The sequence below is a fragment of the Alligator sinensis genome, unplaced genomic scaffold (genome assembly GCF_000455745.1).
Source record: "Alligator sinensis unplaced genomic scaffold, ASM45574v1 scaffold615_1, whole genome shotgun sequence".
Taxonomy (NCBI): Eukaryota; Metazoa; Chordata; order Crocodylia; family Alligatoridae; genus Alligator; species Alligator sinensis.
Window position 1 is genome coordinate 538,077 of NW_005841982.1, and position 15,538 is coordinate 553,614.

The 15,538-nt window shown below is 41.8% G+C and overlaps 1 protein-coding gene across 4 annotated transcripts in view; it reads left to right on the forward strand.

Annotated features, from left to right (window-relative positions):
* The window catches only part of MAPRE2 (microtubule associated protein RP/EB family member 2), a 132,510-nt gene that overhangs the window by 89,118 nt on the left and 27,854 nt on the right, over nt 1-15,538 (forward strand). For all 4 annotated transcript variants that reach the window (XR_003093445.1, XM_006021203.3, XM_006021204.2 and 1 more), the window contains 2 exons: nt 13,350-13,495; nt 15,438-15,538. The exon at nt 15,438-15,538 is cut by the window's right edge and continues 122 nt beyond it. Coding sequence is in view for 3 of the 4 variants with exons in the window: in XM_006021203.3 (XP_006021265.1) it covers nt 13,350-13,495; nt 15,438-15,538 (247 nt within the window). In the remaining variant the exon portion in view is untranslated. The remainder of the gene's footprint in view (nt 1-13,349; nt 13,496-15,437) is intronic.

The window sequence follows — 15,538 nt, forward strand, 5'->3', positions numbered from 1 at the left end:
TCGCTTTGTGCCCGAAGGATCGTTTCCTTAAGGCACAGCCACCCTTCTTGGGCTCCCATCACTTCAAAACTCCTATTCTGCAGTGCGTCCTTGACTATTTGCCTGAGTTCATTGAGATCAGCTTTCCTAAAGTCTAGCACTTTCACCCTACTAGTTACCTTACCCACTCGACGTCTTATGGTGAATTCTGTTATTAGGTGATCACTGTCCCCCAGATGGCTACCGATCTGTAGGTCCCCTACCATGTCATCCCCCGTTGCCAATACCATATCCAGTATGGCATTCCCCCTAGTGGGACCGTGTACCTCCTGTGTCAGGTGGAGGTCCTGTACACAGGTTAGAAACCTGCGTGAGTGGTGGGACTTTGCTGTCTGTGACTCCCAGCAGATGTCCGGGTAGTTTAGGTTCCCCATGACTACCACCTCTTTAGCTTTTATGGTCTCCGAGAGTTGCCTTTAAGGATAAATCATCCTTTATCCATATGGAGTCTTCCATGTCTTTTTTTTTTAATTTTTGGTGAGCCATTATTTTTCTCATTCGTTTTAGCTTAGTTATGGAACCCATTTTGTCTATAACAAAATTATTTAAAATGTTGGGTTTCTTAGACATGCCCTATTCATATATTCTCTCTAAACCATCTATTACTTGCTGTTGTCAGAGACAGGATGCTGGACCATTTTTCTGACCCAGTATGGTACTGGTGTTCTTACATTCCTAAAAGTATATTTTTAAACAGGCAGTGAATTTGGAGGACATGAACTTAGTGAATTCTGAAATAAACTATTCCTAATATTAAAGTACTAAATAAGCACAACAGGGATATTTTTTTCTAATTGCCTCTGTACCTGTCTCACACACCCCTAAGTAGTATGAGCTGTCATTAAAAAGAAACTGCCCTCCAAAATACAGTATTTAATTCAGGTGTTCTCTAGGTATTTGGATTATATCATACAAATGCCTAGCCATAGGGGATGAGACTTTTCAAAAACACTTATGTTTCTTAGAAGCAAAGGTTTAGAAAATTTTAATGGGAGTTATGCTTCTAAATCAGTTATGCTCTTAGGATGATATTCATGTTTTTCACGTTTATTCACTTTCTTCTCCGGAAGTGCATTCACTATCCTCCATTGGCCATGCGAACTGAGTGTACTATACATTGCTAAGCATATGGTTATATTTACAACCTTTCTACACACATGCTACCAATGCCAAAGATGTTAAAAAGCACCATATGAGTAGCACAAAGGTGTGTGAGAACAGAATAAACATTCTGTTAGGCCTCCTTTAATCAGAAATAAGCAGCTGCTTTTTCTCGGGCCTTTCCTTGCAATAGGTGCTGGAAGCTAATGCTTTATTTCTTAATTTGTTTTTTTAAATAAGAACATGAAAAGGATTTTAAAGGAGATCACCCTAGGAAATCTGAAGAAGTGAAAGCTAATTCCAAAGAGCTCTAAAACTGACTTTGCTGTGCTCTCTGTTTTTTCTCTATTTTCATCAAAACTCTTACATAGCACACTCACTTTTCAAGATTCTCATCCTGTCAATTTAAATACAGGGTGTGACCTTTCTCATCAGTTTAACCACCTGTCATTTTCATGTGATGAGTCATTTGATGGCTAATGCACACATAATTAATGCAGGGCTTTTGTTTTTAGCATGCCCTTTTTGTGCCCATTACCCCTTAGGTTTTCTTAACTTGAGGATTTTCTGCCTTAAATCTTGGTTTTACCTAGTCAGATAGTTAGAACTTTATGGTGGTTGTTGTTTGGAGGAATTTGCATTTAATTCTGAAGCATATTTTAATTTTTAAATTGCCTTAAAAGTCTTTATTTAAAACAAACAAAAACAACCCCTCATGTTTCCAATGTATTAGTTGAATTGCACAGACACTTGAGTATCTTTTTCAAAAGTGACTCAGACACAGAGGAGCCAGATCGTAATTGAAAATCAATGGAACTTACACACTTTTGAAAATATTACCCCTGGGCTGCACAAAATATTAAAACAAATCAATTCTTTTACTTGCCTAGCCAGATCCCTAGTTAGTTGATTCTCCTGCCATAGTTTTGCCACCAGTTAAAAATAAGACTTTTTTTTAGGTCCCCCCCATCCTGTGGTGCAGTTATTCTCTGAAAAGTGATTCTTGCAAAATGGGTGAAAGAGATGAAATGGTTTACCTGGTGTAGAATTTAAACATATAAGTCTTTCTTGGCAGCCCTGCACCATAGGAGCTGTAAGTCAAGATGAGTCCTCTTATACTGTGGATTGCCACCAGTAATAACATCTCTGCAGGCAGAATTATGCCTTTAGCATCTATACAAAACTGTTTTCCTGTGGGTTTGAACTGATGTGATGAATTCAAGCAGTCTTTTTAAAGAGTTGCAAAACTTCTATTTGGGTTCATTAATAAATGAATTTTCTCTTACACCACTACACAAACCTTTTTTCACTCAAGACTGTCCAGTAGGCCTCAAACCTACCACTAACTATCTGACTCTGAGGAATGACACTCTAATTCACACTTAACTCCTCTAACCTAGGATTACCCCTTGTCTTTTAAGTATCCTGTGCCCCTCAAGTGTAAGGGTTTAATCATTATAACCAGTATAAATTTAAGTTTTAGGACACTACATATTAATAGGCATTTCATGTCTTTTGGGACTCTCCCAATCCCAATGATTTTTGGGAGGCTTTACATCAGGAGAAGGAGGAATTTCTAGCTCTCAAAACTCTTGGAAACAGAGTCTGACTACAGACCACTACTGCCTGTCTTCCCTTTGGCTGGGAAGTAAAAGGAGGAGAAGCAGCATTTTGGAAAGGGAGAACCAACAGGACACAAAGAGTTGAGAGTGGTTCTATTCATGGATGTGAATTTTGGGAAGCTTTTGGGCCACCGACAGGTAGGGAGGACTTGTTAACTACACCAAGAGACAATCAAGGTGCAGGAGTAAACTCAATTGGTGTGAAAAGGTGGAACTGGGAAGTGCTTCAGAGTATGTGAAATAAATCAGACAAGGCTTAGTTTAAGGACCTTTATATAAAAATAAATCAGATTGTATATCTGTCAGTAAAATTGTCCTTTCCAATGGTACTTGTGTAACTTGTTTAAGAGCCAAACTGTAGCTGAAAATATTTAAGGGAAATAATAAAGATTATTTCTGATCATTAAAATTCCAAAGGGTTATATCACTTAAATTATGAGCATCAACTCTGCATATTCCATCCTTTTCTGAATATGGTTCTCATCTTTAGCCATTACTACGTTAGCAACCAAAATCCCAGGGTTTCCTTTTTTAACTCTGGTTTTTAGAAATTTAGTATTTAAAAAGATGATAATTGCATCAAGACTCTGTTTCAGTGGATGAATACAATAGTTAAGAACCGCATTAGAGAGACTAGCACTAAACTACATAGTGTTAAGCAAGAGCAAGTCATGTCCGGTTGTGTTAATGAACAGGAGTGCTGTATTTATAGACCCTTTTGAAGGACCACAGATTCAGAGTACTTGATTCTGGGTTGCATTCAAGATCAGCAGACTCTCATTTCCAGGTAATCCTAAAGATTAAAAGGAAGAGGTGACCCTGATGAACTGTCTTGAAGACAAAGGAGACATTGGTGTCTTTGGATTATCAGGAAAACTGTTTGTTTCGATTTTGAGCATGAGGAAGGCCTCTGCTAGATCTAAATGGGGGAGGGAGATGCAAAACAATGATACCGAGGAGAATGTACACTGCAGAGCAAATTGTAAAATGATATAGGCAAAATGGGTGGTGGGGACAGCACATAAAGGGAAAAAAAGAAAACTAAAAATGAGGTTAGAGTAGGGCTAAATGTGGAGCATAGTAGCAATGCCTACAGCTCTGAAAATGGTACTAAAATGAGCAAATAAATAATTTAACTGTAAGTCTGATTTTATGTGTGTGTGTGTGTGTGTGTGTGTGTGTGTGTGTGTGTGTACATATATTGTGTGTATAACATGGAGTTGGTGACAATTGTCAGCATTAATGCTACACAAGATGGAAGCTTTTAATTAAAATTTCTAAGCTATTTATAGATCTAAACTATTTATTTAGGATCCTTTGACCCTACCTGACTTCGATGATCTTCCAAGGGCCCTACCAGCCCTAATGTCTATAAAATTTCTAAGCTATTTAAAGATTCCACTATCAGCAGTTTCTTTTTCCATATTTTTATTCTGTTTCTGAGGCCAGTCACACCCCTATTACAGCTGTTTGACATCCTGATTACTATTGTGGGCATAGTCTTATCATTTACATTTGCTGCATGATGTGTTGTAAGCTCCATGCAGAAAATTCAGCAGAAGCCATCAGTGTATAAATGGCTGGCTGCCAGCACAACTCAGCATATACTTCCACACCCAAGTTCTGAAGACTTGGTGATGCTGTTCAGCTTTTAGGACACACTGGAATTTCTCTCCAGGAGGGAAGGAAAAAATGATTCATAAGCCTCCCATTGGCCAGAAGTGCAGTATTTTTGGCATATTTGCTGATTCAAAGACTATATAAAGCATCAACTCTGACTTCACTTGGAGAATTGGTTATTTTTTAATAAACATAAATACTTAAAATGTTGCTGTTGCTAGCTACCTATACCAGTTAAAACAGGCACTACTGCTGTGTTTAACAGCAGCTTTTTTCTATGCCATCCAGTTTAGAAATGCATATAGACTTGTGCCTGCGTACATGTGGGGTAACTACATGCATGAGGGGACCCAGTTAGCATGTAGTCAGTCAGCACAACCACATTTGCAAATAGTGTTTGTCATCTAGCTTTGGAATATTCAGAAAAGTCAGTGACTTGATCATTATAGCAGAAACAACAACCAAAATGAACTTCATGTCAAAATTCTAAATTGATTTTAATAATAGTAAACTAATGATAAAAATAATAATATAGGAAAAGTCATTTTTTATTCTGTTCTACCACTGATACATCTGTAAAAATTCAATAACCCTTCTGCTATCATGCTGCTGGTTTGTAATGTCCATCTTTCATTAGAAAAATTAATTGAAATCTCTTTAGTGGATTATATTAAAGAAAAGACAGGGGGGAAAATGGGTGTAGATGGAGGTAGATGAACCCTGAGAGACAACAGTCCTGGTTTGATTCTTGCTGTCCTGTTTTCAATATCCATTTTTATATTTGTTAACAGTGTAAAAATAAAGAAGTTTCTGAAAACTAAGAAAATGCAGTGACAAGGAATAGTCTTCTGCAGAAACATTATTTATGTAAATTATATCAGAGTGAGCTGTAAGAAGCTGAAGAAATAAATGAATATGGTAAAGTGATTGTCACATAGGAGTGTGCAAAATGGGCCATATTCAATTTGGATTCAGATTCAGCCCTAATTGGGGACAGTGATTCAATTCATTGATTCGGATCACTGTCCCGATTTGATTCGCCGAATCTGAAGACTTGATGCTGATTCAGAGAATCAGCAATTCAGCCATAGACACAGCTTTAAATGTTTTTTCTACATACCTCGAGGTACCAGGCGTGGCTCGTAAACATTGCGATGGTGGGGCAGATGGAGCATCCCACAGGAGTGCAAGTGGTGGGGGGCCTGTGTGCTCAGCAGTGAACCCGGAAGTATTTCTGGTCCGCTTCTGGGTCCGTTGCCAAGCACGCTGGGGGGTCCCAGTCTGGGCTACCAGACTCCAGGAGGTACCAGTCACCGAGCCGGGGGGTGCAGAGGAGCCCCCCAACAGACCCAGAAGTGCTTCTGTCCCACTTCTGGGTCTGATGCTGAGTGCTCTGGGAAACCTCCCGCGCTCCTGTGGGACTCCATCTGCCCCATCATCACAGCATTCATGAGCCTCCGAGTACCTTGAGGTATACAGAAAAAAACATTTAAAGCTGTGTCTATCTGAATTATCTAATCTTTCTGAATCAATTCAGAGGGTTCTGATTCGATTCGGAGAAATTAAAGGGTCTCCTGATTTGATTTGGAGATTAGGCCACCGAATCAGGCCGAATCTCTGCCGAATCAAATCAGTGACTGAAACTTTGCACAGTGCTATTGTCACGGGTAGAACTTTCTGCAACATTAACGGGCCAGTTTTAACTTTAAAGCCTGGTCAAATTAAGAGTTAATGCCTGGATTTGCCTCTCAATCCCTTCTTTTTTTTTAAAGCTTCTCTCCCCTCTGACTGTGCAAAATACTTGATAGTAGGGGGAACAACTAAAAAGTTTAGGTATAAAAGACCTAATGATCTGCAATATGTGTCTGTGCTGGGAAATAAATGGCTATAAGAATTTTTTATTACCTGCATTCAGGGATGGATTAATGCATAGGCAAACCAGGCACATGCCTAGGGCCCTAAGTGAAGAAGGGGCCTAGTTGTGTTTATTTTGCATATTGTAATTATTGAGTGAAAAAAGTTGGGGCCCATGAGTTTGTTTGCCTAGGGCCCACTAAAGGGTTAATTTGGCCCTGCCTACATTATGAGGAGGGAGAGCAGTGCTCTGGGTATAGGCACTAGCTATACATGAGAACTTGACGTTTCTCAGCAATTACCTTTCTAGGTATGAGAGCTCAAACTCTACTCCCTTTCTCAGAAGGCAAGGCAAAGTTGCACCTTAGAAACTAACGAATTCAGAGATGCATAAGCTTTCATAAGAAAAGAGCTTACTTCATCAGATGCTATGAAAGAACCATCAAGGAGCAGGAGTTCAAATAGAAAGAATGTTTTAAATTCAAAGAGTGATACCATCTGAAGAAGTGAGCTCTTGCTTATGAAAGCTTATGCATTTCTGATTCAGTTAGTTTATAAAGTGTGTCTATGCCCTTCCTTCTACCTCATATACAAAGGACAGGAGAGCAAGCACAGCTGAGACTGGCAAATGTGGGTTGAAGAGAACAACAGTGATGAACCCATAGTATCCTGGGGGTTAAAAACTAATCCAGGTTATGGGATAAGAATCCAGAGACCATTAACACAATTCACTCTGTGTACGATTTCTTGTTCCACAATTTCATATTCAAGTCTGATTTTTAAAGTTTTGCTATCTAAGAACAGCTATTCTGAGGTCCAGAGAGGTTAAGATGTTCTGCCACAGGCTTTTGTATATTTCTGGACTTGATGTCAGATCAGTGTCCATTCGCTCTTTCATGTAGAGATTGCCCTTTCTGTCCAAGGTAAACAGCAGAGGGGCAATGTAAGCAGGAGATGACATAAAATGTTAGAGGAGCTGGTGACTGAACCCTGGATGTTATAAACTGTGTTGTTTTGTCTTTTTCTCATAGTTCATAATGCAAGTCTAGTAATTGTGAGTTGGTGTGGTTTAGTCTGTAATGTTAACCATAGTTAATCCAATTCCTCATTTTTCCCCTAAGGATTTTAGCATGGCCATTACCCTTATTTATATTTTTGCCCCTTCCACTGTGTTCAACCACCTCAGACTTTGAACTAGTAGTGGTTTCACTTGGTTTTGACTCTATTTGTTCTGTTCACCTTAGGAAGACTCGCTTTAAAAAATTAAATCCTTGCTGTAAAGATCATACTATTGTTGGAATGGTCAGGCAGCAAGATTCATTACTATATCAGAGACCAAAATCCAGGTCAGTGCTTTAATGGAATACATTCACATTATTTCTGGTACCTGAGTATTGCACACAGCCAGCTACTGTCTGACTGCAAGGTACAGGAGAAAGAATTGCCAGTATGAGTAAAGAACACAGAAAAACATCATACCTCATGTCTCAGTCCTAGTAAGCCTGTGTCTAGTGGAGTGGTTCTAAACCAGCGGTTCCCAACCTCAGGTCACAACCCAAATGAGGGTCACGGGGGCAATGCCGGTGCACAAAGGACAAGTCTCCCTGTGTGCCAGGAGCTCCCCTGTCCCCGGGCTACTGCCATCCTCTGCTCCTAGCAGCGGGTTGCGGCAAGAAAAGGGTGGGAACCACTGTTCTAAACCATTCGCTTAATAGACTCAAGGCACTCCTTTGTAGACTCAAAACACTAGCTCATAGTTTTCACTTGATTTTTACTACAGAAAGAACTCAGACCACAGCAGGTCAGAATATGTTTAACACTATGGGTTCCTGTTTGAAATCCCTGTGTTTGTCATGTGAATCATGTTTGCACACCTAACAGTACCAACAGTGTGTGGCACCCCATGACACCCTTGAAAGGAACTCAAGGCACATCAGGGTGCCATAGCACCCTGATTAAGAATCACTGGTCTATGGATACAGGAAAAATGTATATTACCAGCAGATATTAAAATAGTTTTGGAATGTGTTGAGTTTCTTTTGGGGGGGATTTCAACCATTCTATAAATGAAAATGATTGCTATGGGGAAAATTGTGGGTACCTCAGCACCATGAAACCCTGCACCACAGAAGAATGGAGTTCATTCCAAACTCTTTACATCCTGAATTACTGCACAATGACCTCTAATTAAATCCAAATAGAATATTATATGGTTTGTATTATTACTAACTGTCCACTTTTTAAACAGTACTATTTTACATAACTTTGATTGGTGGATAGTATCACTAAATACATACTCTATATTGCTAGTCCTATTCATAGATGCAAATGTTTCATCTGATGGTTTTTATCTTGTCACTGGGCTATTTTCTTACAGGGATGTCTTTAGTTTTCTTTCTGGTCATAGCAAAGCCATTACAAGCCACTAAGAATGAGGTGTCCTTGGAAATTCATATCCTTACTGTAAACTTCACCTACTAAGTTATGCTGTGGAAAAAAGATACTCAGAAATACTGGCACTGCTCAGCACTAAATCTTAGCTTTTGCCATAGCCTTGACAAGAAGTCACATACACGATAGCTTCATTCATATCTTATGTAACTCATTTTCCTAGCTCAAACTTTCTTTTCTTTGCTGGGAGTCACAATCTCTGTCACCATTCATATGATGGATGACTGGGTACAGAAAATGAAAACTATGTGATACATAAATATTGATCTCTCCAAAACATGCTCGAGGCACATTGATGTAAAATGTGGTCAAGTTTAAAAATTTGCCATCTTCTTTGTCTAGTATTAATCCAGTACCATACCTGGATACTAAACAACACTAAAAATTCACCAAAAAAAGTCTCAACTGAGATAAATTATGAAATGCACACACCAACATTTATGTGCATTAGAACTTCTCATGAATGCACAAAATTCTTGTTTTTGACATTTGAAACTGAATGTGAAAATAGTACTAAGCATTCAATTACCTGCATGCACAGGTATAATTCTGTTTCTGTGTCCAACTTATTCTTAATGCTTTATCTTAAAATTTCCCTGAACTTTTTTGTCATTGGATACATTAATCCCATTGGTTGACATCCTATAATTTCTGTCTATATTCATGTAACCCTGAGTCTTTGCTGTTCTGCCTGTTTTAAACCATGCTTTGATATATGGTCTTTGAATAGATTACCTAGGGACTGCGTGGTACTGAGATGTAAAGTAGTTTGGGACTTTCAGCTCCAGGGGACAAAAAATGTTTTCACTTGGTCCAGCTGAAGAGAGTTTGGGGGTTCTGATTAGGTGGCTTTGTTTTAAAGTGGGAAAGGAGTCTGGGCGAGATCCAAGGGAAAGTCTCTCAGTGCCCATCTGCTATGTATCTGGCCCTCGGAGTGAAATCCACACCCAAAGTTTAGGCACTTAGGCTTCCTATATAGGACATGAGGAGTTGTTCCAAAGGTGATCAAAAAATTCCCCATTGGTAGTTGCATAGATCTAACCAAAAGGAAGTGCATGGGTTTGTCTGCATTTCTGCTCTTCTGTAGATCTTAGGACGGGGGTGGGCAATTATTTCAGCTGGAGGGCTGCTTAATGAGTTTTAGTGAACTGCCAAGGGTCGCAAGGTTAGCTCCACCCTTTGACAGGGGCCTCGCCCCCTCATCGCCACCTTGGAACCGGAAGTCCTGCCCCTAACCCCTGACATTTGCCACAGGAAGTCCCTCCCCTTGCCCTCCCCTGCCCCTCAAAATACTCCTTTTTTGGAGGGGAGGGTTGCCAGCTTGGAACCAGAAAAAAATGAATCCTATGCTAAAAGTCAAACATGTACTATAACATATTTTAATTGTATTACAAAAAATATTTTTGTCATGATTTGTGTTTGCATAGTGTATATATGATTGCATAATAAGTCAAAAATAAAGTCTTACTTTTGTATATTGTGTGTGGGGGATGTGGGGTGTAGTTGGGGGTGGGTGGGTGTGTATGGTGGGGTGTGGGGAGTATGTGGGGGTGCTTGTGAGGAGGTGTGGCTGTGTGTGCGAGGGGGCAATAGGGTATGTTGGGGTGTGCATATGTGGGAAGGATGTGGGGGCAGGGTGCAGGTGTGAGGGAGGGTGGGGAGTGTGGGGACCCCCCACACACGCCCTCTGATGGTGCATAGCCCTAGCCAGTAGCAGCAGCAACAACAGGTGGCAGATGCCCATGGTCTTTGCAGGGGCCACTGCCCAGCAGCATGCAGCTCCAACCAGTACTGCATATGGCCCAGCCAGCTTGCCTCTATTGCATGGGGTTCTGCGTGGTTCACGTGCAGCTGCTGATGCTCATAGCATCAGGGAAAGCCCCATGCACTGAAGCCCCATGCAGGTCCTGGGACTGGGGCGGGGAGGAAGGGGGCAGAGCTCCAGTCCCAGGACCTTCACGGCAGGGAGCGGTGAAGGCAGCTGGCTCCATCATGCAGGGCTTCCCCTGATGGCACGTGAGTGCTGGCAGCTGCATGTGAACCATGTGGAGCCCTGCGTGATAGAGGTGGGCTGGCCAGGTTGCAGTCCTTACTGCCATGTGCAGCAGTGCCTGCATGGCCACGCACCACCAGCACCTGCAAGGGCCATAAGTACCCTGATTGCCTGTCAGCTGCTGCAGCTGCTGCCACTGGCAGGGGCTGTGTGCCATAGGAGGGAGTGTGTGGGAAGAGGTCCCCCCACCCTCCCTCACACCTACACCACGCCCACCCTAGGTCCATGCTACCGTTGCCCCCCTGGACATGGGCTCCACATTGCTGCCAGCCCCAAGCTCTGTGCTCCCACCCAGCTGCAGCCCCACCCCTGCCCCAGATTTCCCTAACTGGTGCCAGGAGCAAGGAAGACACTGGGAAAGCTGAGCAGTCCCCTGGTGGCTGAAGCAGTGGCAACAGCAGCCCTGCTTGGAAACTGGGCTGGGTCCTTCTGCACACAAGGGTGAGAGCGAGGCGTGAGGGCTGGGTGGAAGACAACTAGTTGATGGGTACCCACGGCCGGATGAAATTACCTGGTAGGTCAGATCCAGCCCATGGGCAGTATTTTGCCCACCCCTGACTTAGGACCTTGAATCAGGACTGCTATGAAGATGCCCCTGTCCACTCAGAATCCAGTGCTGGTAGGGGTAGGCCCCTGTCCTTTAAAATAGGGGTGTCAAACATACAGACCATGGCCTGGATCCATCCCAGGGAGTGTTCCCTCTAGGCTGTAGGGTTCCTGGTATCCCTACAGGGTCTGGGGGCAGAGCAAGAAGGGGCGGGACCTCCCACAGAATCCAGGGCTGTGGGGCCAAATTGGGCATGGTCATTCCCAAAATGGTAGGGGGAAAAATGAAGGCTGGGCCACCATAGCCCCACTTGGCCCACTGCCGTGTGTGGCCATTGTTGGCCCTACCCACAAAGAGCAGTTGGTGAACTGCCAAGGGTCCTGCCCAGGAGGCAAGGTGAATTTGACACCCTTGCTGTAAAAGAACTGAGCAAGACTTGCTCTTCTTAACCTATGGCTAGTCAGGGGTGGTGCCACTTTTTATATAGAATAGACTTGTTCAGCAGTTGGCAAACTTTTGAGGCTGCAGGCCAGAGTGACCCAGCTCAGGTCTGAGAAGGGTGGGTGCTAGGACCCAGCTGCCAGCACCACTTCTCCCCACAGCAGCACAGGGAGAGCTCTCATTTCTGAATGATACTCTCTAGACCACAGGCAAGAATGACCCAGCTCCAGTAAAAGAGAGACGGACACTAGGATCAGCTCACCACCACTGCTTCTCCCTGCCATGACCCTGGGAAAGCTCCTGCCACTGCTGCTCTTCCCTACTGTGACATGCTGCCAAAGCCCCACACCTATAGGCTGGATCTAATGGCTCCCAGGGATTGTATATTGCCCAGCCATGGTCTGATGAATTTAGCCTTTTTTGGTCTTCTGTCTCTGGCCATTTGCATCTTATATTTCTTTCTGTACCATGACCCAATAACAGGAAGGTCTGGCCCATAGCTTGTGGGTTAGGATACAATCTTGTGGGAGGTGGAAGAGATGGGTAAGAGAAGAGGCTATAAGCCACGTCTCCCACTTCTTGGATGAGTCCTCTTGCTATGTAGCCATTATGTAAAAGGCAGATACTACCTCTTCTAATACTGTCTTTGAGTACAAGTGGCCACAGTTGTCCTTTGTGTGCATACTTACTCAACTTGCTGCTTTCTATGGTTTCCTTCTAAAGCATCCACTCTTGCCACGATCAGACGGGGTACTGGGATAGACCAGTCTTACATCTTATGTTCTTATGAAAGGTATGCTCTGAGCACACTTACCTGATTGGGGCTCCACAAGAGATGTAAACACCTCTGCCTGGATTCTGGAACTTAATGGGTCTCAGGTGGCTGCTAGGTGTCTACCTGCTTAGACACATCTCTGGTCATCTGTACAAGGTAGAACTGCAGGCTCCTAAGAGACTTTCAGGTCCAAAAAAAGGAAACAAAAATAAGTTTGGGCCCTTCCACTTTTAGATTGCATCTGAGTAGGGATGTTTAGAATTTAGGTACCTGCAGTACACCTTAGTGCTGTCTAAGGTTATGAAACCCTTTTTTGATCTGTCCCCTTAAGAGGTGGGAATGGTTTATCCCAGGATATACATCTGGCTGTTATCTCAGGATAGCTTCAACGATTCATTGGAAGGAAAAACAGCAAGCAGTACATTCAGCTACTCGCTAAATCCTGATTAGAAGGATGATGTGTATGCACACCAATCCGAGGATATTTTTGCTCTGGGATAAACACAGGCACAACTTATTCAGGGATAAATGCAACATCTGTTCCTAGCCATGCTGCTCTAGTACATTGGTTGTAGGTGGAAGAATGAGTTACTTTGCCTCGGTCCTGGTTATCTTTTATAAGTTACCTGGCAGTGCTCAGTGCATCCAGACTGGATGAAGTACTTTTTATTAATATGTAATTTACACTAGTCTACGTGTAGTGGATGGACATATCTTGGGTGCTTATCACTAGAATAAATTACAGCAATAGGTATTAACCATAGCTACTTTCTCTTCCAGCCATAAATGCCACTTAGTCTCACCTGGATGCATCAAGATTAATGTCAGTGTATCTTCTTCTTATAGGAGCAGCCTACTGCCAGTTCATGGATATGTTGTTCCCAGGGTGCATTAGCTTGAAGAAAGTAAAGTTTCAAGCAAAACTGGAGCATGAATACATTCACAACTTCAAACTTCTGCAAGCATCATTTAAAAGAATGAATGTGGATAAGGTCAGTATTATATTTTTATTTCAATAACTTTAATTGTGAACTTCAATTATTTTACAGCATTTTATATAATGAGTAGCAGGAAACAAAACCAAAAATGTCCAGACTCCATTTTCCGAACCTGGAAGCCTGAGTTGGTGTCCTCAGTTTTGATGTTTCCACTGGCTCTTCTGACAACTAAAATGAGTTGCAGGATCCAAAGGAGGGAAATACAGAAATAGGCACTCTTATCTTTGCTAGCTGAAGTAGAAAAACTGGATCAATAATATTTGGCTGCCAAGGAATGAAAAGAGAATGCATTCATTATGTCTCCAGTGTCCATATAGGGCAGCAGTTCCCAAACTGTGGGTTATGACCCCAAATGGGGTCACAAAATCAGAGGATGGGGTCGCTGGGTGGGGGGGGGCTGTGGGTTGGGAGTGAGGGGCCATGCAGAGGAAATGGGGTCATGCTGAGGAAAAGTTTGGGAAGCACTGGTTTAGGTATGGGGCCTTATGGTAAAATACAGTTTACTGGACTGTAATTTATAGTTGTGAATCAATGCTAGGATAGTCATGTGGTGAGAGAAAAACTCGGTGTCATGGGTAGTGAATTTAACTGTTTGATGCCAAGAATTTCCTGTCCAGAAAACTGATGAATAGTCTGTATCTACCACAGGACTAAATACTATTACAGGTCAGTTATGAAGAGCTGTAAATAGTAAATCATTGGAATTGTGTACTATGGATGTAGCATTGTTGGAAAACTTTAAGACAAGGTTGGGTATCTTTCTAAAGAAATACTCTAGTTCAACTGTAAGGTATGACCTTGATGCTGGACTTACTGAATGGTCTTTGTTATCTAGAAAATTATGAAATTTAAGTTTTGTAAGTAGTAGCAAAAGAAGAAACTAAATCAAACTGAATTAAAGTGATTTAAGTTCAAAGTGCACAATCATGCTTTACGTTCTGTACACATGAAATATCCATATTTTAAATCTGTCTGGAAAAAACTTCCTGACCTCATTTTTAATGTCTGTTCTGAATTGTTCTTTCACCAACTGTTGAATGCACCTTTCTGTTCTAGGACGCTGCAATTCAAACATGTCATTATTCCCCGAACACTGCAGGTGTTTCTTTTTAAAATAGATTCTATCAGTGAAGTGTTGAAGATCCTAATGAGGTTTACTCTTCTAATTTCTCTAGGAAAAAAAAGTGTTGTAGTATGTCACTACAGCATTAAAATATAAGCAGAAAATATCAAGGGGCTAACGTGTGAAATGTCACACGAGCCCTGTCCTACAGACTTTCTTAAATCTTTAAAATACTGTGCATTTGGTTTCAGCCTTGTTATTTCCATCTCTCTTTCAAGGCTGTGACCGCTCTTTTTTTTTCCAAACGAAGATGGAATTTGCTTCTGATCCACTCAGCTTGATCCTTTAATCGACAGTATGAAATGTTAAGCAAGCCAAGGTGGCACTCCCTTCAGAGCATTCCCTCTATAACCGTTATCTGCCCACAGACTCTGGGAATGGCAACTAATTTCTGGTCTGCCACGGAGCAGTGTCAAACCCTGTCATTATACTGCAGTATTGGCACCTAATCATTTTTATTGGATGTCTCATTTTGGTAAAGAATTTTCAAATAACGACACGAATGAGTTTCTCACAGACTCTGGTTTGGCATGTTAAGACTTCAGACAGTTTCCCAAACTCTCACATGTAAACAAACTGTTCTATATATAGTGTGTATGGAAGGAAAAAATTATAAGGTTAAAATCTCAGTGTTACTCATTCTAACACAAATATGGTCTAGTTGGAACTCCCATCATGGCTTCTAAAGCTACTGTTTCAGTAGACGTTGGGTTGAAGGTGTAGTTAACACAGTCTTCTTGTTTGGTTAGGCAGAGGAAAATGTATGTCCTGGCAATGAAATATTACTGGAATTTTTTACCATTGTATCTACAGGTAATTCCAGTAGAGAAACTGGTTAAAGGGCGTTTCCAAGACAACTTAGATTTTATCCAGTGGTTTAAGAAGTTCTTTGATGCCAACTATGATGGGAAAGA